The sequence below is a fragment of the Pleurodeles waltl genome, chromosome 1_1 (assembly GCF_031143425.1).
Source record: "Pleurodeles waltl isolate 20211129_DDA chromosome 1_1, aPleWal1.hap1.20221129, whole genome shotgun sequence".
NCBI lineage: Eukaryota > Metazoa > Chordata > Amphibia > Caudata > Salamandridae > Pleurodeles > Pleurodeles waltl.
This window is the reverse complement of record NC_090436.1, coordinates 624,943,096-624,965,532: the sequence shown is the minus strand read 5'-3', so window position 1 is coordinate 624,965,532 and position 22,437 is coordinate 624,943,096. Positions and strand designations below refer to the sequence as shown.

At 43.8% G+C, this 22,437-nt stretch overlaps 1 protein-coding gene across 2 annotated transcripts in view; it reads left to right on the top strand.

Annotated features, from left to right (window-relative positions):
* Positions 1-22,437, top strand: part of CCDC112 (coiled-coil domain containing 112) — a 212,106-nt gene that overhangs the window by 110,273 nt on the left and 79,396 nt on the right. For both annotated transcript variants that reach the window (XM_069226498.1, XM_069226499.1), the window contains one exon: positions 2,824-3,214. In XM_069226498.1, coding sequence (XP_069082599.1) covers positions 2,824-3,214 — 391 coding nt within the window. The remainder of the gene's footprint in view (positions 1-2,823; positions 3,215-22,437) is intronic.

Genomic DNA, 22,437 nt, shown 5'->3' with positions numbered 1-22,437 from the left:
TCAGATGGTGAAAATGGAAGCCACTCTTAAAATTTAGAACTACATGACAAATAACATATTCTTTATTTTATTTATTCTTATGTTAAATCATAGCATATAAGTCATAAGACGTATCCTTAGTAGTTTAATCACCTACCGTGGCAGTTTTTACTAAGAAACTGTGTGTATTGTTGCTTCCGTCTGGTTAATTAACAATTGACAATTAAGGACCGATTTTCCAAAGTAATTAAGGATGTATCTTTTGGCAAAAACTTTACCGTGACAAAAATGTAGAGTTTTGTTTGAACAAGTCACAAGAAGATTGCACGTCGTTTTACAACTCATGAACACAAGTAATAACAACAATAGATTTAAAACATTGAATAATCAGTGGGTTAATTATTAGGCCAAGACATCTAAAAAACCTTTGAAAGTAGTTGAGAAGGTTGAGTGTTTGGTGGTCAGTATTTTGCACATTTGGCATGTCTCCACAGCTCAAACATTGCACAAATTGCTTACCTTCATACTATGGAATAGAAGCTGTGTTTTTTTTTTTTTTTTTTTTTTTTTTTTTTTTGCATGACATACCCATAATCGTTCTACAGGGAGTGCAGAATTATTAGGCAAATTAGTATTTTGACCACATCATCCTCTTTATGCATGTTGTCTTACTCCAAGCTGTATAGGCTCGAAAGCCTACTACCAATTAAGCATATTAGGTGATGTGCATCTCTGTAATGAGAAGGGGTGTGGTCTAATGACATCAACACCCTATATCAGGTGTGCATAATTATTAGGCAACTTCCTTTCCTTTGGCAAAATGGGTCAAAAGAAGGACTTGACAGGCTCAGAAAAGTCAAAAATAGTGAGATATCTTGCAGAGGGATGCAGCACTCTTAAAATTGCAAAGCTTCTGAAGCGTGATCATCGAACAATCAAGCGTTTCATTCAAAATAGTCAACAGGGTCGCAAGAAGCGTGTGGAAAAACCAAGGCGCAAATTAACTGCCCATGAACTGAGAAAAGTCAAGCGTGCAGCTGCCACAATGCCACTTGCCACCAGTTTGGCCATATTTCAGAGCTGCAACATCACTGGAGTGCCCAAAAGCACAAGGTGTGCAATACTCAGAGACATGGCCAAGGTAAGAAAGGCTGAAAGACGACCACCACTGAACAAGACACACAAGCTGAAACGTCAAGACTGGGCCAAGAAATATCTCAAGACTGATTTTCCTAAGGTTTTATGGACTGATGAAATGAGAGTGAGTCTTGATGGGCCAGATGGATGGGCCCGTGGCTGGATTGGTAAAGGGCAGAGAGCTCCAGTCCGACTCAGACGCCAGCAAGGTGGAGGTGGAGTACTGGTTTGGGCTGGTATCATCAAAGATGAGCTTGTGGGGCCTTTTCGGGTTGAGGATGGAGTCAAGCTCAACTCCCAGTCCTACTGCCAGTTCCTGGAAGACACCTTCTTCAAGCAGTGGTACTGGAAGAAGTCTGCATCCTTCAAGAAAAACATGATTTTCATGCAGGACAATGCTCCATCACACGCGTCCAAGTACTCCACAGCGTGGCTGGCAAGAAAGGGTATAAAAGAAGGAAATCTAATGACATGGCGTCCTTGTTCACCTGATCTGAACCCCATTGAGAACCTGTGGTCCATCATCAAATGTGAGATTTACAAGGAGGGAAAACAGTACACCTCTCTGAACAGTGTCTGGGAGGCTGTGGTTGCTGCTGCACGCAATGTTGATGGTGAACAGATCAAAACACTGACAGAATCCATGGATGGCAGGCTTTTGAGTGTCCTTGCAAAGAAAGGTGGCTATATTGGTCACTGATTTATTTTTGTTTTGTTTTTGAATGTCAGAAATGTATATTTGTGAATGTTGAGATGTTATATTGGTTTCACTGGTAATAATAAATAATTGAAATGGGTATATATTTTTTTTTGTTAAGTTGCCTAATAATTATGCACAGTAATAGTCACCTGCACACACAGATATCCCCCTAACATAGCTAAAACTAAAAACAAACTAAAAACTACTTCCAAAAATGTCAGCTTTGATATTAATGAGTTTTTTGGGTTCATTGAGAACATGGTTGTTGTTCAATAATAAAATTAATCCTCAAAAATACAACTTGCCTAATAATTCTGCACTCCCTGTAAATTCAGAAGTTTTTTTTAAATATTTAAAAAAAATAAAAAATCACAGTTTCATTCTCTCTGTTCATTAGTAAATCTGCACATGTGTGGAAATGATTTATCCACAATTCTTGTAAAGGCCCCTACTTGTGTATTCCACCAAAATAGGCATAGAGTGTATCTGTATTGCATGGGTTTTGAAACTTGTGGACTATATTATGTAACTCTAGCTTTTATTAACTAAATGCTGCCTTTCCTGGAAAGGCAAAAGCCTGGGAGCCAGAGCAGGTGGTTCATTGGACTACTGCTGTGATGTAGATTTAATCTGGTGGTTAGTGGCTGGAATGCCAAAGTTTTGCACATCCTTTCAGCACTCTACCGTCTATAGAACGAGAAAATATCTGTTGTGTCAATATCACCAAAAAAAAACACAGGGTTATGCATGAGTTCTGCAAACACGCCAGTAGTGTTATCTAGCTCTGTATCCATGCTTTAGAAAAAAGGTTAGTAGAACAGCAAATCATAAAAAGAAATTCTAAACCTAGAGTATTATTGCTCAGCTAGTGAATCTGTATTGTTGGGAAGGGTCACAGCAAGTGACATACCAGTCTGTTAATGTTATGAAACTCTGCAGCTGTTTTTAGCTTTGAAAATTAATTTTTACAGTTATTATTTTCTACTGTTTTTTCCTGTTGACTGTAGCTATGAAGAACTGATAAAGGAAGAGAAATCTACTGCAAATGAGTTGAATGCTTTGGAAAAAAAAATAGATTCATGGTCCTCAATTAACCCAGCAGCAGAGAAGGGATTTAGGTTGTCTTCTGCCAAAGTTCCTTTCAACGTAAACATCCAGCATAATTTGCCAGAAGAAGTGATGGAATTTGAGAAGTTTCTTCAGCATACAGGAGGGCGTCAAGGTGGTTGGGATGATTATGATCATCAAAATTTCCTGAAAATTTGGATGAAACATAAAGGAAACCCAGCATACATAGAGGAGGCCTTAGAGTACCTCCCAAGCAGAACAAAAGAAGATGTACAGCAGCACGAAAAATGGTATCAAGAATTTCTATTTCTGGAGGAGAGAAAAAAAGAGGTAATAAGGCACAAGGCATCTATCTGCATGTTGATGTTTTGTGAGAATTGTTGTTTATGATCAGCAGTGTAGTTGCTTGAATCTGTGGTGTTGTGTGGCATTTTTAGAGGGACCCATAAATGGCATGCCAAGGCCATAGATGCTGCATAAAAAGTTGAGCTATATTTGAAGAACTTGTCTGACAAAAAGGATAGCAGATCTAGTCTGTCTTCCTGCTTTTGGTAGTAGCAGAAGTGTTACTTAAACTTTGGGCTCATCTTGTGCTGGGTATCTCCTCTATGTGCACTGCCTTTTTAATTCTGACAGTCGTGTTGGCACCATCTTGTCTGTTTAATACACCTGCATTTGTTGTCCCATTTTTTTAAATCTACATGAAGTATCCAAGCTTCATACCCTGGCAGTCCTATATGATTAGCAGATTCACATCTAAAAGGCTATAAGCATTGTGATTGTATAGGAAGCTGGCTGTCTTTGCAGTGTACCACATGTAGGGGAACACTAAGCAAATAGTACAGACGACCATTATTTGCTTACAGGGATTAAAATAATAACCCTAAACACTCTCTATTATGGTAGGGTTGGCGAGCAGTTTAGGCTTACCGGAGGGTTATGCTAAGCACTGAACACACTGAGTCAATAAATGAGGCACACACTCAATAAGAAACCCGAGACCAATTTAGAAGAATAGTATCATTTTTTTAAATATATATATATATATATATATATATATATATATATTTATTTATTATTTTAGACACTAGGATCTTCAGAGTAGGTAAAGTACTATTTGAGTTATCAATTTTTACAGTGAGGCAAAAAAGTCACGCAAATGTGCTTTTCTGAGGTAATGCTTTCCTATGGAAAAATAAACATTCTGCATAGAAGTACTTGCAAACGTATTTTGGGGGTCCCCTTTAGGACTTAAAGTGCTTGGGGGTCAAGTTCAAGTGAGCCACCGTCAGGTCAAGTATACCTGCTGTGGAGCGACCAGGTGCAGAGGTGCTGGATGGGTAGGTAGCCTTCCACGCTGCACCGTTGGTGAAGAAGGGAGGGGTTGGGGGGTCACCAAAAAAGAGGCTGCAGAAGGGGGCTTGGGGACACGTCCAGGAGTTCCCAGCAGAGGGGTCTCAGTTTGTGAGGGTCCTGAGAGCAAGGGGGCACAGTCGATGGTTGAGGACCAGAGCCAGGGAGCTTGGGTGGAGAGGGATTTGGTTGGCTGTTCCTGTGTGTCACTTGGTGACAGACTGTTTAGAGGAGGGGACTAAGGGCAAAGAGGGATTGCATGTGCAGGAGTCCTTCACAAAAACTGAAGTGGCGGCATCTCTTGGAGAAGCTTTTCCATACCCTGCCTGCACTATACACATTTCCAACTAGTTGAGCCGGAGGGTGGGAGAGCAAGGACAACAGATCCCCTTGTCTGGACAGAAAGCAATAAAGGCTTGAGTTTGGTTTTCTTACCCACATACTTCTATCTCTGCTTGTCACATAGGTGCTGGGAATGAAGAACAGTTTAATTTCTGTAATAGGAGACCAGGAGAAAGCCATTTTCGCTGACTCCCAAACAGCTGTCAGGAAAACAGCACTGGGAAAAATGGTTGGAGTAAAGACTTCCTCACAATTTCTTGCCCAATCTCTTTCCATTATTTTCCTAATAAGCTAGTAAAACATCTCTATCACTTTCATGAATCTAGTTCTGCATTGGATACTTTTCAGTCAGGTTTCTGTCCTGGTTCTATTGAACTTATCTGACGTATTTGACACTGTATCTCGCACTCAGCTTCTTACTCGCCCTTTAAGGATCCCTGATCCATGGGAACTCAGCATGTCATATGGTCAGTGTTTTGTTTCATTTTGTATAATACTCTTTCACGCTCTATTATTGTCTTGAAAATGGCAATTCATGTATCCCGTCCCCTCTCCTTTTTTGAGTATTTTGTTCTGATTTCTCACCAAAGAATTGCGAAACAAAAAAATATATAATACCCTATTTCCTCACATTGGTGTCTAGAGGTGGAATCAAGAACCCAAAAAGAAGTCCTCGCGTTCCAAGTAGTTGTCCAGTTCCACAGTCTCAGACATTGTTTCCAAGGAACTTCTGAACTTTAAAGAAGTCTTTAAAGTTGTGGCAAAGTTTCCAGAAGTTTAGTGAAGTTTAAAAGAGTTCAAAAAGTTTTTGAAAAGTTCCTAGAAGTCACTGTGATCAAGGGGAGCATGGAGCTTGACATGGCCAATCTGTCTACCTCAAAAGGATGGATCTGATGGAGTTGTGTAAGGACTGAAAAATCAGTGTGAGGAAAAAGGCAAGAAAGATGATCTGGTGAAGGCCCTCAAGGCATGGGAAGAAGCCTACAGAGCCCCACAAGCACTGGAAAAGTAGATACCCCAAGGTAGTGAGGAAGAAGAAGAAAGATGGGAGGAAAAACGCGCCTTGCACCCCAACACCAGTCCAAGATTGCATTCTACAGCCAGTAGTGTGGGGAGCTCACATAGCAGCAGGAATCCGGTCAAGAAGAAGTGGCAGCCCCGGAGCTGGAGGAGGGAGCACTGGCCCTGGAAGAAAGGAAACTTTCCCTTGAAGAAAGAAGAGCCAAGCTGGGCACGAGGCCCAAAGAGAATGGTGGCAGCAATAGACACTAAAGTATCTGACATAGGTGCCCAAGTCAGATTGCCTAGAGGGATTGTCCCTAGCTGTGTACTGCTAATATTGGAATAATTGATGCTGAGGCACACAAAGATATACTCACATATATAAGAACAAAGTTGCATCACCACTATTAAATTCCCCCATCGTGAACGCTCCATCGATCCCAGCACGAAATTATGTGGTCAGACAGGCTCTGAGAACTAGGCCAAAGGTTACAGATTAAAAGGTCAAAGGTGGGGTGAGGTGTAGAACTGGAATATTAGATCAGTCCCCCAGATAAATGCAGCAACACCACAATGCCAGTGGAAATTGGCCCCAATAAAACACACATGGTCAGAGGGGTGCGCACATTCCCCAACACACCATAAAACAGACGCCACATGAAGTTAGGAGCACTTAGCCAATTAGAACACAGCACGCACAGCAACATGCAGCGACCACACGCCCCTAAGGCCAGACATCTGGACACATACTTGCTGGCTCACATTGTGTCCACACAAGGTCGAGTCCCACTACATTTCTTATCAGGACCTTATTTATGACTCCAAAACAACTGTTCACATTCTTCACCCTAAAAAAGAATGTTGTAATTGTTTTATGATACCCAGAGAATTGAATAAACACCACTCAGAACGTTTGTATGTTGAGACTGTTCTCAGGCGCTGGCTCTGTATATGTTCTCCCAGCTGTAATGTTTAATTAAACAAACTGTTCCTGCTTTGCCAGACACCTCTTGTCTCTTGTTTTTTTAAAGGCAAATTCGCATTCGAGCAACAGTGCCAGGGGATGGCATACAGATGGCTTGCCTCATGTGAGGAAGCTCGCAAAATGCGGTAGGTGTGTACACAACACTGGAGTACACTACTATTGGAGTTAGTACCAGTAGTTGGTATGGCTACACGGCTTACACTTAAGGATGAGGTAGCAGAACCATACCCACACATGGAGGCACCACTTGTCAGGTTCTTTGGTCTCACTCCTGAGGAGTACAGAAACATGCTTAGGACATCATACTAGGGGTCAACACAGACATAGGTGAACTCCATAGATGCATCAGTAAAAGCAATGGATGGTTGCGTCAAAGGTAACCAGGTAAGTACCGTTAAGGGGCTCTATAATTTGTGGTCAAGTAGCATATTTTTACAAATTTCCCAGAAATGTTACAGCGACACAAAGTAGACTCTAAGCTAACTGGGCCAAGAGAGCTGAGCAAGATAGCTGATGAGTTGGTTAGGACAAGAGTACCCCAGAAGACCAGGGAGTGATTCCAAGAAGGGTAAAGGGGATAGGCCCACAGAAGGGAAAAGAGGGGGGAAGGCCAGGGAGTGATTCCAAGAAGGGTAAAGGGGATAGGCCCACGGAAGGGAAAAGAGGTGAGGTAGTAAGCCTACAATACATGGCCCCTCAGAGTTCCAAGGAGGGGGTCAAGACCCAACCTACCTCTAGCAAGCAGAGTAGGGGGAACCCAGGTTTAAGGAAACTCTTGGAGAAGAGGTTGTGTTTTGACTGCCAGCAGCCAGGACACCCTGAGAGGATGCAGCATGCTCCAAGAAGAAGGCTAGCACTGGGATTGTTAGTGTATCCTTTGAAGCGGATACCTCAGATAGGGAGGTCGTAGTAGCTTTCCGCTGGGAGAAAGGTCTGGATGGTAAGCTGGTGATCTCTGAGGGTGGGAGTAGGCACTTACACTACCTCAAGGTGAATGGAACACCAACCAGACCAGCATTTGCCAGGAGAGGTAAGGAGAGTTAAGGAGATCAAAGACCCTCCTGTGGCCTTAGTGTCCATAGAGGTAGATGGTACCCTTAGCTGGCATAAGGTGGTAGTCAGTCCTGATCGCCTGTTAGATTGCCTCCTAGGCAGTGACCTCCCAGAGGTTGGTCTGAGCCTAGAAGGGGCAGCTGCCCAGGGCTCTGCCAGTCCCAATGATCCTGGAGGTCCTATCCCTAAAGTTAGGAGAGATAAGCCCCAGAAAAAGGTAAAGGTGGGAGATGAAGGCCTCTCTTAGTTCTAGATCCAGGGGCACTTACCCAAATAGGAGATGACCCCCAAGCCTGGCCCTGGTGAGGACTCTCCTGACCGACAAGAAATCTTGGAGAGTCAGGCAACTGCTCAGAGTCAGGGTGTTCCCCCTGAACTGACAGAAGAAAGGGTGGAAAGAGGATGTCTACCACTTGAGGTGGAAATCCCCAACTTTTAAAAGTTGGAGAGGCCCCTAGAACTCACAGTAGCCCCTAAGATAGCTCACCCACCAGTCAGTGAAGAGACCAAGGTGTGGTTCTGGGCACTGACAGCTGTCAGTAGCCTCTGTTGGGTGCTTGCTTTTGTGGCAGCGCTATCCTTGGTATGAGTGGGCCAGACCGCCTAAAAGGAAGTAAGTCAGGCCCCCTGACCCTGTTGGTCATGGTGGGGTTACTCAAGTGTTGGATGACCTCTTTGGGTTAGGGAGGTGGTGCCCTAGCTAAGGTGGGAATAGGTGAGTTAGGTACCTCACAGTCGTAAGTATAGGGTGGAGAGAAGTTTGGGAGAGATAGTCTTAGCCAAGGCCCAGGATGGGGCCTGTCTTTGTGGAGGAAGGTCGGCACCCCAGAGGAAATGACCTTGGCAGAAGGATGTAAGGGAGAGTAGTCCCTGCACTGGTCAGCCTGTTTCCCTACATCCTTCCTCGCTGAGTAGTTGAGGAGACTTACCAAAAGTCTGGTTGAGTTCTTCTGAATGTTTCAGCTGGGGTGGGGGATGGTGTAAGGAAACAGGCTTTTTGCAGGTAAACCCCCACTTCCTGCTCCTAGTTTGACTACTAGGTTCTGGTGTAATGGCTCTAAAATGCCCTGAACCCTGCTAAACAGGACTCAGCACTTGTGCTCTGACTCTTAATATTGTGCCTGTCTAATTGGCTTGTCCACAATTGGCGTTGCCTAACTTACTTATAAGTCCCTAGTATATGGTAACAGGGGTGCTTAGGACCTGTAAGTTACAGCATCTCTGAGGGACTGAAACATTTGTTGTGCCACCCTTAGTGGGACAAGGTAAAACATGGCTCCCAGTCTGCCACTGCTCCCAGGGAATATAATAATAGAGGCCTGCGACTGGAGGAGGTGTTACCACCCCAGACAGGAAGCTAGGTTGATGTTAGCCTGAAAGGTGAACTTCAGTGGTTAAGCCACTTTTGAAGGGCAATTGGGAAACACTTAGGGGAAAGGCTGCTGTATTGTTTAGGCAGAGAGGCTGACACTAGAGACAGGGAAGGGGGAAGCCAGTTGTCAAACCACTTTTCTAGGGGTGTGTTGCACCCTTGGTAACCACACCTCTGGGTTGGGTAAGAGACCTTTGGCCATAGAGAGAGAGGGGTTTTGCCATCTTGGGAGTAGGCAGAATGGTGCATCCTGTGATATCCAGATGCTACACTTTTCAGGAAGTAATCATCTAAAGGAACGGAACCTGGTAGCCCATTGTCTACCAACCGCATCCTACCCTAAGGAAATTTTCTGTACATAAATAGAGCACCACTAGCACCCAGAACTGTGATGTCAAATGATCTTGAAGGAGGACTGCCCTGCAGCACCAAGTTCCCAAAAAAGATAGGCTGCACCAATGTGGACTGCACCTGCTGGTTAGCAAAGAGGGGACTGTACCTGCTGTGTCCTACTCAAGGAGAAGTCGTTTCCAGAGCTGAGCCAAAGCCAAGTGACTCTAAGGGTCAGCTGACTGACCTCCTCTTTGCAGCACAGGGACACAGCAGCTGAAAAACCCTAAGGATGAGTGGTAGCATGATCACCTGATTCCTGCTCCCTCCTGTGTGCAACTCCAGGCATCAGGACCCGACGCTCAGAAGTTAAACCCGAGTCTGCTGGACCTGCGAGAGTTGCCAGACTGCAGCTTTTTTGCCCAGAAGGCAAGCTACAGCCTGGAGAAAAATTTGGCGGTGACTGCGACACTGGCAGACTAGTAGTCCAGTGCGGCTGAACTTCGGGCAGACTGGAGAGGACCTCGTGGGAAGTTGAGCCTTGTGTCCAAGACCCCCTCATCACCTTTGTGGATTGAGGAATCCTTGCAGAAAGACCCCTGTGAACCTTGTCACATCCGAAGCTTCTTTGATCATCCTGTATCTTCAGCATCAGGACCACTTCCGTAGGAATCCATTGAACGAGGCCAAAGTGACTAGAACTGCTGGAAGACTGCTTCTTCTGAGGAGGTAACTGTTTCCGAAGGCCACGCTGGTCCCTCTCACTGGCTCCCTGCTGGAACTGGTCTCCCCATGTAACTCTAACTTAACTCATTACAATGTGACCAGTGAAATGCTGTGATTTACTATTCCTTGTAAATGCTATATTTCTGAAAACCTTCGGTGGATAATTTTTGTTGTGCTGTCTAAAAATACATACAAATACAGCCTGTTTTTGTAAATTAGTGTCAGATTTCCTCGTTTTCGACACAATTTCTTCCTCAGTTGTTTTGGTGCTGTTTAAATGCCTTACAATTGTTCTTTTACAGGGAGTGCAGAATTATTAGGCAAATGAGTATTTTGACCACATCATCCTCTTTATGCATGTTGTCTTACTCCAAGCTGTATAGGCTCGAAAGCCTACTACCAATTAAGCATATTAGGTGATGTGCATCTCTGTAATGAGAAGGGGTGTGGTCTAATGACATCAACACGCTATATCAGGTGTGCATAATTATTAGGCAACTTCCTTTCCTTTGGCAAAATGGGTCAAAAGAAGGACTTGACAGGCTCAGAAAAGTCAAAAATAGTGAGAAATCTTGCAGAGGGATGCAGCACTCTTAAAATTGCAAAGCTTCTGAAGCGTGATCATCGAACAATCAAGCGTTTCATTCAAAATAGTCAACAGGGTCGCAAGAAGCGTGTGGAAAAACCAAGGCGCAAAATAACTGCCCATGAACTGAGAAAAGTCAAGCGTGCAGCTGCCACGATGCCACTTGCCACCAGTTTGGCCATATTTCAGAGCTGTAACATCACTGGAGTGCCCAAAAGCACAAGGTGTGCAATACTCAGAGACATGGCCAAGGTAAGAAAGGCTGAAAGACCACCACCACTGAACAAGACACACAAGCTGAAACGTCAAGACTGGGCCAAGAAATATCTCAAGACTGATTTTTCTAAGGTTTTATGGACTGATGAAATGAGAGTGAGTCTTGATGGGCCAGATGGATGGGCCCGTGGCTGGATTGGTAAAGGGCAGAGAGCTCCAGTCCGACTCAGACGCCAGCAAGGTGGAGGTGGAGTACTGGTTTGGGCTGGTATCATCAAAGATGAGCTTGTGGGGCCTTTTCGGGTTGAGGATGGAGTCAAGCTCAACTCCCAGTCCTACTGCCAGTTCCTGGAAGACACCTTCTTCAAGCAGTGGTACAGGAAGAAGTCTGCATACTTCAAGAAAAACATGGTTTTCATGCAGGACAATGCTCCATCACACACGTCCAAGTACTCCACAGCGTGGCTGGCAAGAAAGGGTATAAAAGAAGGAAATCTAATGACATGGCCTCCTTGTTCACCTGATCTGAACCCCATTGAGAACCTGTGGTCCATCATCAAATGTGAGATTTACAAGGAGGGAAAACAGTACACCTCTCTGAACAGTGTCTGGGAGGCTGTGGTTGCTGCTGCACGCAATGTTGATGGTGAACAGATCAAAACACTGACAGAATCCATGGATGGCAGGCTTTTGAGTGTCCTTGCAAAGAAAGGTGGCTATATTGGTCACTGATTTGTTTTTGTTTTGTTTTTGAATGTCAGAAATGTATATTTGTGAATGTTGAGATGTTATATTGGTTTCACTGGTAATAATAAATAATTGAAATGGGTATATTTTTTTTTTTGTTAAGTTGCCTAATAATTATGCACAGTAATAGTCACCTGCACACACAGATATCCCCCTAACATAGCTAAAACTAAAAACAAACTAAAAACTACTTCCAAAAATATTCAGCTTTGATATTAATGAGTTTTTTGGGTTCATTGAGAACATGGTTGTTGTTCAATAATAAAATTAATCCTCAAAAATACAACTTGCCTAATAATTCTGCACTCCCTGTATGTAAGCCTTGCTGTGCAGAGCCACAGCTAGTCAGGGTTGAGCTAAAGGCTTGACAAACATAACCTAAGGATCCTAAAGGGGTTGGTGAGTGTATTACATGATGAAGTCATACAACCACGCCATTTAATTCCTGTCATTGCATCAAATCTCATAGCCAACAAGTGGCACATTACTCAAAGTGAAAAACATATCAAACGGAGAGGCACTTATCTTGACTGATGAGCAGCAAAGAAATAGGCAGTAGGATGTCTTTCAGTTTTGATAACAGGAAACTACTGTGATTGGTGGACAGAGGAGGGGTGTATTCATGATGTTCACAAGATGTGGAGTTATTTAAAGTTTTTTTGTTTAATTATGATTGGCTGCTGTTAAAATGGTAATAAAAAAAAAAAGAACCATAATCTGAACCTCCTGTTCTGACATAGAATCAATTGACAGACTGCTGCCTCTGTTGTAAAGACGTTTTTCTCAAAATATCACTTTATTCTCAGATAGCTGAGAAAGATAGATTGAATTTCCAGACAATATGCTCTCATTTTAGTTTCTGAAACACCTTTCATAACCTCTACGAGAACATCACAAGAGAAAAACGTTTTCTGTCAAAAATTAGGTTAATCAAACCCAGCAGACGATCACATTGAAATACACCACAATTCCTAAAACTAGCATGGCACTAAATGTGTTGTCACATTTTATATATGTGCTACTTTTTGTGACCTTCAAAAACAAGCTTTCACTGCAATAAATTTCTACGGGAACCATGTCCCATAGTCCTGAGTTGACTGCCACAATATGTTTTCCAATTTTCTATGAGTTAAGGGTGTGCACCCAAGCAGATATAGAGGGTGATACGACAATTCAGTCACTTGTCAATTTTAGGAATTGTGGTGCTCACCCAGCCCTCTTATATGTGATATATTTTCAGGACGCAGCGACCATGTCCACCAATTCGGTAAGGGCTGCCACAAAATATTGTTCAGGATGGTTTCGTTTCCTTTTTAGTGGTCAAACACAGCTTTGAACACAAACTGTCAATATATCTATACATTTTTATCCTTAATTTCTCAAAAACTGAGCAGATTTACACTAAATCTAAAAAACACTTTCTTGGTAAAGATCTAGCTGTAGGAAGTTGGCTCTGTATGTGCTATTTCAAAGTAAGGAATAGCATGCACAGAGTCCAAGGGTTCCCCTTAGAGGTAAAATAGTGGTAAAAATAGATAATACTAATGCTCTATTTTGTGGTAGTGTGGTCGAGCAGTAGGCTTATCCAAGGAGTAGTGTTAAGCATTTGTTGTACATACACATAGACAATAAATGAGGTACACACACTCAGAGACAAATCCAGCCAATAGGTTTTTATATAGAAAAATATCTTTTCTTAGTTTATTTTAAGAACCACAGGTTCAAATTCTACATGTAATATCTCATTCGAAAGGTATTGCAGGTAAGTACTTTTGGAACTTCAAATCATCAAAATTGCATGTATACTTTTCAAGTTATTCGCAAATAGCTGTTTTAAAAGTGGACACTTAGTGCAATTTTCACAGTTCCTAGGGGAGGTAAGTAGTTGTTAGGTTAACCAGGTAAGTAAGACACTTACAGGGCTTAGTTCTTGGTCCAAGGTAGCCCACCGTTGGGGGTTCAGAGCAACCCCAAAGTCACCACACCAGCAGCTCAGGGCCGGTCAGGTGCAGAGTTCAAAGTGGTGCCCAAAACACATAGGCTAGAATGGAGAGAAGGGGGTGCCCCGGTTCCGGTCCACTTGCAGGTAAGTACCCGCGTCTTCGGAGGGCAGACCAGGGGGGTTTTGTAGGGCACCGGGGGGGACACAGGTCCACACAGAAATTTCACCCTCAGCAGCGCGGGGGCGGCCGGGTGCAGTGTAGGAACAGGCGTCGGGTTCGCAGTGTTAGTCTATGAGAGATCTCGGGATCTCGTCAGCGCTGCAGGCAGGCAAGGGGGGGATTCCTCGGGAAAACCTCCACTTGGGCAAGGGAGAGGGACTCCTGGGGGTCACTTCTCCAGTGAAAGTCCGGTCCTTCAGGTCCTGGGGGCTGCGGGTGCAGGGTCTCTCCCAGGCGTCGGGACTTTAGGTTCAAAGAGTCGCGGTCAGGGGAAGCCTCGGGATTCCCTCTGCAGGCGGCGCTGTGGGGGCTCAGGGGGGACAGGTTTTGGTACTCACAGTATCAGAGTAGTCCTGGGGTCCCTCCTGAGGTGTTGGATCGCCACCAGCCGAGTCGGGGTCGCCGGGTGCAGTGTTGCAAGTCTCACGCTTCTTGCGGGGAGCTTGCAGGGTTCTTTAAAGTTGCTGGAAACAAAGTTGCAGCTTTTCTTGGAGCAGGTCCGCTGTCCTCGGGAGTTTCTTGTCTTTTCGAAGCAGGGGCAGTCCTCAGAGGATGTCGAGGTCGCTGGTCCCTTTGGAAGGCGTCGCTGGAGCAGGATCTTTGGAAGGCAGGAGACAGGCCGGTGAGTTTCTGGAGCCAAGGCAGTTGTCGTCTTCTGGTCTTCCTCTGCAGGGGTTTTCAGCTAGGCAGTCCTTCTTCTTGTAGTTGCAGGAATCTAATTTTCTAGGGTTCAGGGTAGCCCTTAAATACTAAATTTAAGGGCGTGTTTAGGTCTGGGGGGTTAGTAGCCAATGGCTACTAGCCCTGAGGGTGGGTACACCCTCTTTGTGCCTCCTCCCAAGGGGAGGGGGTCACAATCCTAACCCTATTGGGGGAATCCTCCATCTGCAAGATGGAGGATTTCTAAAAGTTAGAGTCACCTCAGCTCAGGACACCTTAGGGGCTGTCCTGACTGGCCAGTGACTCCTCCTTGTTATTCTCATTATCTTCTCCGGCCTTGCCGCCAAAAGTGGGGCCTGGCCGGAGGGGGCGGGCAACTCCACTAGCTGGAGTGTCCTGCTGGGTTGGCACAAAGGAGGTGAGCCTTTGAGGCTCACCGCCAGGTGTGACAATTCCTGCCTGGGAGAGGTGTTAGCATCTCCACCCAGTGCAGGCTTTGTTACTGGCCTCAGAGTGACAAAGGCACTCTCCCCATGGGGCCAGCAACATGTCTCGGTTTGTGGCAGGCTGCTAAAACTAGTCAGCCTACACAGATAGTCGGTTAAGTTTCAGGGGGCACCTCTAAGGTGCCCTCTGTGATGTATTTTACAATAAAATGTACACTGGCATCAGTGTGCATTTATTGTGCTGAGAAGTTTGATACCAAACTTCCCAGTTTTCAGTGTAGCCATTATGGTGCTGTGGAGTTCGTGTTTGACAGACTCCCAGACCATATACTCTTATGGCTACCCTGCACTTACAATGTCTAAGGTTTTGTTTAGACACTGTAGGGGTACCATGCTCATGCACTGGTACCCTCACCTATGGTATAGTGCACCCTGCCTTAGGGCTGTAAGGCCTGCTAGAGGGGTGTCTTACCTATACTGCATAGGCAGTGAGAGGCTGGCATGGCACCCTGAGGGGAGTGCCATGTCGACTTACTCGTTTTGTCCTCACTAGCACACACAAGCTGGCAAGCAGTGTGTCTGTGCTGAGTGAGAGGTATCCAGGGTGGCATAAGACATGCTGCAGCCCTTAGAGACCTTCCTTGGCATCAGGGCCCTTGGTACTAGAAGTACCAGTTACAAGGGACTTATCTGGATGCCAGGGTCTGCCAATTGTGGATACAAAAGTACAGGTTAGGGAAAGAACACTGGTGCTGGGGCCTGGTTAGCAGGCCTCAGCACACTTTCAATTGTAAACATAGCATCAGCAAAGGCAAAAAGTCAGGGGGCAACCATGCCAAGGAGGCATTTCCTTACACTAGCTTTCTGCTAAATTTGGTGTAATTCAGCTTAGCCGTTTTGGCTGTAGTGCTTTCTAAACTTTCCTATGGAAATACATGGGGAAAAAGCGTTTTTGGACCCCCAACGCCCCTTTTTTGAGCCGCTGCTTGACAGATCACCCCTAAACTTTCCAGGAAGGAGCTGATGTGGATAAAGTTTTATGAATATTACTCATGCAGTGCCAAAGGTATTAGCAAAACAAAAAACATGTATATCCACTGCCCACCGTGTCTGCCTGAGATTTCAATAACTTGCACCTGAGGCATATCCTTCTTAATGCTTTTTATTAGTACAGTTAATTTCAAGGTGTTTATTATGTTAAGCTAAGGGCATCCGGAGTACAGATGCTGGCAAATGGTCCTCTAGGAGATCTGCGCATTTTAAAAATGTAATTTTATGCTCACGAGTGCTATGCTCCTTCTTAACTTGCATATATAGACATATCGACATTCGTCACTTATTTGTTTCTACAAAAAAGGGATTGTTGCATCTTTGGTGTTAGGTTCTTTCTCTGCACTGCTGCATTCTTAATTTCCTGTCTCTCAACTGTTCTTGGTCTTTGACTTTCTTGGTCCTGATTAACAAATACGTACAAATAACTATGAACATAAGCAATTTGAGCTTTGTAGGTATCACTGTATAGATGTGGCTAAATAAAAGTCAGTTAAGAAGTTCCTCCTCTCAGTTCCTTGAATCCTGCTGGCAGACCATGATACTCAGGGAACACTCCTAGGCTTAATCATGTGTGACATGCTTGGAAAAGGGTTTTAAATATGGAGAGGGTTGAAGGCTCCCTTGGCACACATGCTCATAGAGGGAGAAGGGCCTCTTTGGTATGGACTCCAAAATGGCCCTGATGCAAACCAAATGTGACATGATTGGGCATTCAGTACCCAAAACTATAGTTTCTGGATCAGCGGAGGATGTTGCTGTGAAGGGAGCCTGCCAAGAGCCCAGTGGGCACTGATCACGGACTGCTTTTGGGTGTTTTGTTGGCTAGGATGAAAGCGGACTACTGGTAGCTATGAGAGTTGCAACCTATCTTTGGCATGGTCAAAGGCCCCATCAGCGGGGTGAGAAAGTGCAATAAGGGCAAGCGCAATACCCCCGATAGTTTGGAATTAAAGAGTTCTGATGGAGAATCGGGGCAGGAAATTGGGAGAATGAAAACTGACACTGAAATGTGAATGGCTCCTCCCACTCTTCTGTGGCTTAACTGTGCCTAGCTGTCGCCTACTACACTGTAGATAGGGGCGCTGTGAGGGAACTCATTCTGTATCTGTGTTGTTTGAGCAGGACCCATTCCAAAGGTCCAGTCTTACATGTGGAGACTAAGGGTGACATGGCATTGAACTTTTCTAAGGCATCTTGCTTGAGGCGCACTCGTATGTCGTCTATTGAGTCCTCTTTTGTGCTACTGTGAAGGGGACAGGAATGCTGACATCTCCCAAAATTTAAACACACCAACTAAACCTCAAACAGATAAATGCCAAAGGATCACAGTCTTCAATTTGTGCTTGCCCCTTGTTGGAGTGCCATAGCGTCACTTATGGCAGACTAACAGCCAGACACATTCATCATATAACAGCACCATCATACACTGTGGCACAAGAAAAGGAAAGCGAGCATGTGGACTCATTTGATAGGAAAATCTACGGATCTTCAGCTATTTCCATGAAGAAAGCTAGCACAACTGCCTTTTTAGGTAGGTACTGAAACCTTTTTGAGATTCTCTCTGGAGAACTAATATAATTTGAGAAGCTAGACACCCTCACCGGAGAAATCTCTGAACCAGTGGACAGAAACAGGAGGAGGAACTTGCGAATCTTATGCCCACATGGAAATGTGGAAAAAGTTCTGAATTGTGTGCTTCCTTTCTGGAAAATGTTATCCCACAGACTTCAGGGATCACTTTCGAAAAGGATTTTGAAATTAAAAGGGCACATAGAATCCCAACCAGATCAATGCTATTCTCAAAATCCCTGGGACTAATGACTTTAAGATCCCTCAGATACCAGCACACAGAAAAAATACTTCAACAAATTAGGAACAACGAACAATTGAATGGGACAGATCCAAAATAGGTACTGCACTGAACTTCGCGAATGAGATTGTGACCCATAAAAAAGGGTTTCCAGCGCTAAGAAATGAAACACACCATTTGTTCTTTATTGGCTCTTCTAAACTCAAGATCGTACAGAAGGAGAAAACAATTTACTTTTGCAAACCGGCTGAATATCGAACATATATTAACAGCCTTCATCAATCTGAAATGATCCACTGACTGACTAAGTATGGCTTCAAGACAGCCATAAGATAGGAACTTTGCTCAATTGCTCTGTTGTTACTTGCCCCGTATTGTATAATCTTATACTATATGGATGTCAGTGCAAACTTAATACCATTATTCACACACTACATTACTCTAATAATCCGTCTAAATGACACTCACCGACTACAAATCTGCATGCTTTATTAAAAACCAAAAACATTTAAACTCTACACCACTCACGATAACTCCCACTAAAACCACTCTCAAGACAGTCTTCACTTCCATGTACAAATTTTGCTCACTCAATACTCCTGTGAGAGTTAGGAGCATACTAAGTTCACACAAGAAGCACAAATTCTACAGTCCAGTGTTACTAATTTGAGTACGGTGTTGCACTTCAAGAAATGTTCATTTAGATGCTGGTTAGCTTACCTGTTCTCTCCTCTGCTCACTACATGGTTTGTTGGACTCATTTTCAAGATACTGAACTCTGGATTCAAACATTTTGAAGTAAAAAAAAAAAAAAAAAAAAACACAAAAATTCACCAGTTATGGTTAGCAGAGCTGACTCTAACTTGTTCCCCTGCCATGCACTGCTTATGACCTCACCTATTACATGTTCTATGCAATAATTTATGATATCACTGATGGCAACTTGAATTACATCATGCAAGCTTCTTTTTGTTTTTTACACATTACTCTATAAATTAGTATGGCATTAGGGACCTGATAGTAAATACATAATAGCTTTGAGTAATATGAAGCATTATTAATGCCCTCACAGATACAACTACCTTAGGTGTAGCAAGCATGTTTTATGGTCAACATTGACCCTTTACCATACACTTCACAGGAAACCCAGTTCACATTAACAATCAACCCTAAATATATGGGAAACCTTCATTACGTACAGTGTTAAGTATGTGTACAACCGTTCATAGAAAGGCAAGTTCCTCAAGATACTCAACGTCTGTTCCAAAATTAATGCCCTACTATGGACAGCTTTTATTTGTATCAAGCGCCTCACAGTCACAAAACCTAAATTGAGAATGAAGTTGATATGAGAAGAAATGAGGGCACTGTCAAGAATGTTTACTGTATGGAGAGAGTTTATTCTGTACCACAGTTTGCAGACAGTGAAACTGTCATGAGAAATACACTACAGAGTATTAGAAAGTATCTACCAAAAACCGTGTACACTCTGTGCTGCGCTTGTCAAACAAGACAGTATTTTCTTAAAATAACCAAGGTGTCAAGGTGTGAGGGTGCTAAAGATCATACTACCTACAGCCTTCTTACTGTGGTGAAAACTTTACAGAGAGCCCATCTCTGAAGCAAAAAGAAGCACATGTACATACGGTAGCATGTTATGTATAAATTGTCATGCTGAGACAATTCTGTCTAATAACTCAAGACTACTTCCAATATTTAGTATCTACTATGTAGAATCTTTGTCCTGTTGGAAACATTTTCTGCAGAAATAAAAAAAAAAACTTGTGTGGAACATGCTGAACATAGGTCATCAACTGTCACCACCACACAGGCTTACTCTTCAATACAAAGATTTATAATGTGTTCAATACCTCTACACACCTAGGATGTGTTAAGAGCACATGTGTTTTGAAGACACTTACACCCATTAGCTGGACACAGGCTGTACACAATTAGGTATAGAAGTAATAGGTAGCTACCTGCCACTATGTAAACTATAATATAAATTAGCACACTTTTTGGATGATGACATTAGTGATGTCATCATTGATGCCATTTGAGATGTCTTCTTTGATGTAATAAATGATGTATTATGTAAGGTCAAATGGTGTGGAATGTTACCTAATAAATCTACTTGTCCTGCACTTTGGTTCCATGTAGAGTAGAAATACATCATGTCAGCAATCTCATTATATAAGAGCTTTGATAATAGCCTCTCTGATTATGCCAGGGCTAATACTATAGTAGGGCTTGAATATCAGCAATTTTCTTATGCTGGCATCACTGTGAGTGATCGCAATCTGTAGTGTTGTTCAGTGCCAGAAACTACAGAGGCAATGTGTGATTTTTGAGACCAAAAATGATTTCGTTTTTTTGCCAGTATTTGTTACAGTGGTGGAGGCCTGGCAGATCCCACCACAATTACGTTTCACAAAAGCCATGTCAAAATAACACACATAATGACAAAACCGAAAAACTGGCGACGAATGTCATACCTATTTGCTTTGCCAACGCTTTTTGTGTTTCTCATAATCTTGGTGAAACTGGTTTCACTGATTTTCCATTATGAATATTTTTGGAAATACTAGCATGCATCAAAACATTTTACTGAACGATGCTTCAAAGAAATGGTACCTACAATTTCACAGTAGTTTAGCTGAACATTTTTTCTTAGTTGTATTTTTTTGTGAACATTTTATTTTGAGAGCAAAGAATAATCAATCTTCTTCTCAAGCTTCTGCAAACATTGCATCTAATCAGAGACCATTCTGATAGCATTACATGTAACCTCATGTTGTTAAACTTTGAAAACGTGTGTACAATTTTTTTTTATTTTTTTATTTTTTTTATTTTTTACTGGAACCTCTGTCAGTACTGCAGTCCGAGCTTATAACATGTATTTAGAACGCTCACCTTAATAATAAAGGCTTTACATTAATCAATCATAAATACATGCTCGAACAGCATTAGCATATAGACACAAATATTACCTCAACTGCAGACAGTTCCCTTCCCTGCTCCATACTGTGATGCTGTAAACTGGCAGCCAAAGGGTTTGTTCTGCAGTGGGTTGGGCCTACTTGTCCCAAGGACACAATAACCAAACAAACGTGTTGTCCTTGACCCCAAGCAATATGTCCTGGGTGTCAGGCAATTGGAATTTCATACCCCTGGAGGTTGTAAGCAGTGCATGGCGGAGGTGCAAGCTGTGAATTTTTGTGTGTTTTTTTAAATGTTTTTTTTTTTTTAATTTAGTTTTTTTAGGTTCAAAACTATAATGTTGTCACTGACAAATTTACCTAGCTATCACATCAATTTAACCTTTGTTTTATTTCAGCGAATTTGCAAGTTTTTTTTTTAAATCAGTAACAGATCTTTTTATCTCACCTAACTATAACTTCACTTTAACCTTTGTTTTTTATTTCAGTGAATTTCTAGTTTTTATTTTTATTTTTTACGTGAAGTAATCTTTCATTACCATTCGTAAAGCCAACCCTGCCCCTTCAGGCATGCTCGATGGAGGATTGGCCACAGCGCCAGGCCCTGGGAACCACCCCCTCACCCCCCAGCAGTCAACCCCTGCAGGCAGCTAACACCACGCTGTGCATGGCCTTTCGTCGCACAGGACGTGAGGTTGGCTGTCGGGCCTGGCTTGCATTCAGCTCCCCGCAGACAGCCACTCAGAGGGAGATAACCCCATGCAGCGCACATCCTTTATCTGTGCATGGCGTTAGCCGCAGAGCCTCTGTTCCAGCCAGTCCATGCTTCCAAGTCCCCACAGGCAGCCAGCGTGGCACCCCAATCCTTCTTTGCCCCCCAGGGACCCCAATCTGGGCCCACAATCTAAGGGGAGGTGGGTATACATCCCCCCTCCCAAGCCATATTAGGCTTGGACCCATATATAATGAAAAGGGTGAGGGGTGCCTGCTCCTCCCCAAACCTCATTTAGCTCTGGGGACCCCAACCCATAGGGTCATTTATATATTGTTTAAGGTGAGGGGCCTCATTGAGCCCTGGGGCCCCCATCCTCCAGGGCTGTATGTATATTTGAAGGGGAGGGGTGTATGTGGCCCATCCCCTCCCTGAGTCTTTTATGGCTCTGGAGCCAGGTGTATGATTTATAGGGAGAGGGTGCATGGTCCCCCTCCCTGAGTTGTTTTCTCTGTGGACCCCATTCCCTGGGGCCCCATCAATTTAATAAGGGGAGCGGGGTCCATAGACCCCTCTTACAAGCCATTTTTGGCCCCAAGGACCCCATCCCCTGGGCCCAATGTATTAACTAAGGGGAGGGGGATCCATGAATTCCCCTCCCTCACCCCCCCCCCATACTCCTCAAGCCTTAAAAAAGCCCTGGGGACCCCATCCTCCAGGGATGTTATTTTTCTAAAGGGGCGGTGGGGTCTATTTTGGCCCCAGGAACCCCATCCCCTGAGGCCTCTTTTTAATATAGTGGGGGGAGCCCCAGCGCCCCCGTGGCCACAGCCACCCTCCCCCATGCTACGCGATCCACCAGTGCTCCCGCCCACAGGTAGAAGCTATTAATGCTTCACCCTTCGTGTGTGAGCAATCTGTTGATCTGTTGCGATCAGGGAAACAGATCTGCAGTCTGCTCCCAGCTGGCGGGAGTATTTTTTAAGGCTCCTGCCTGCTGGGAGCAGACTTTGCTTTTGCTTCTGTTTGGCAGGAGTTTTAAATATGCTCCCATCCAGT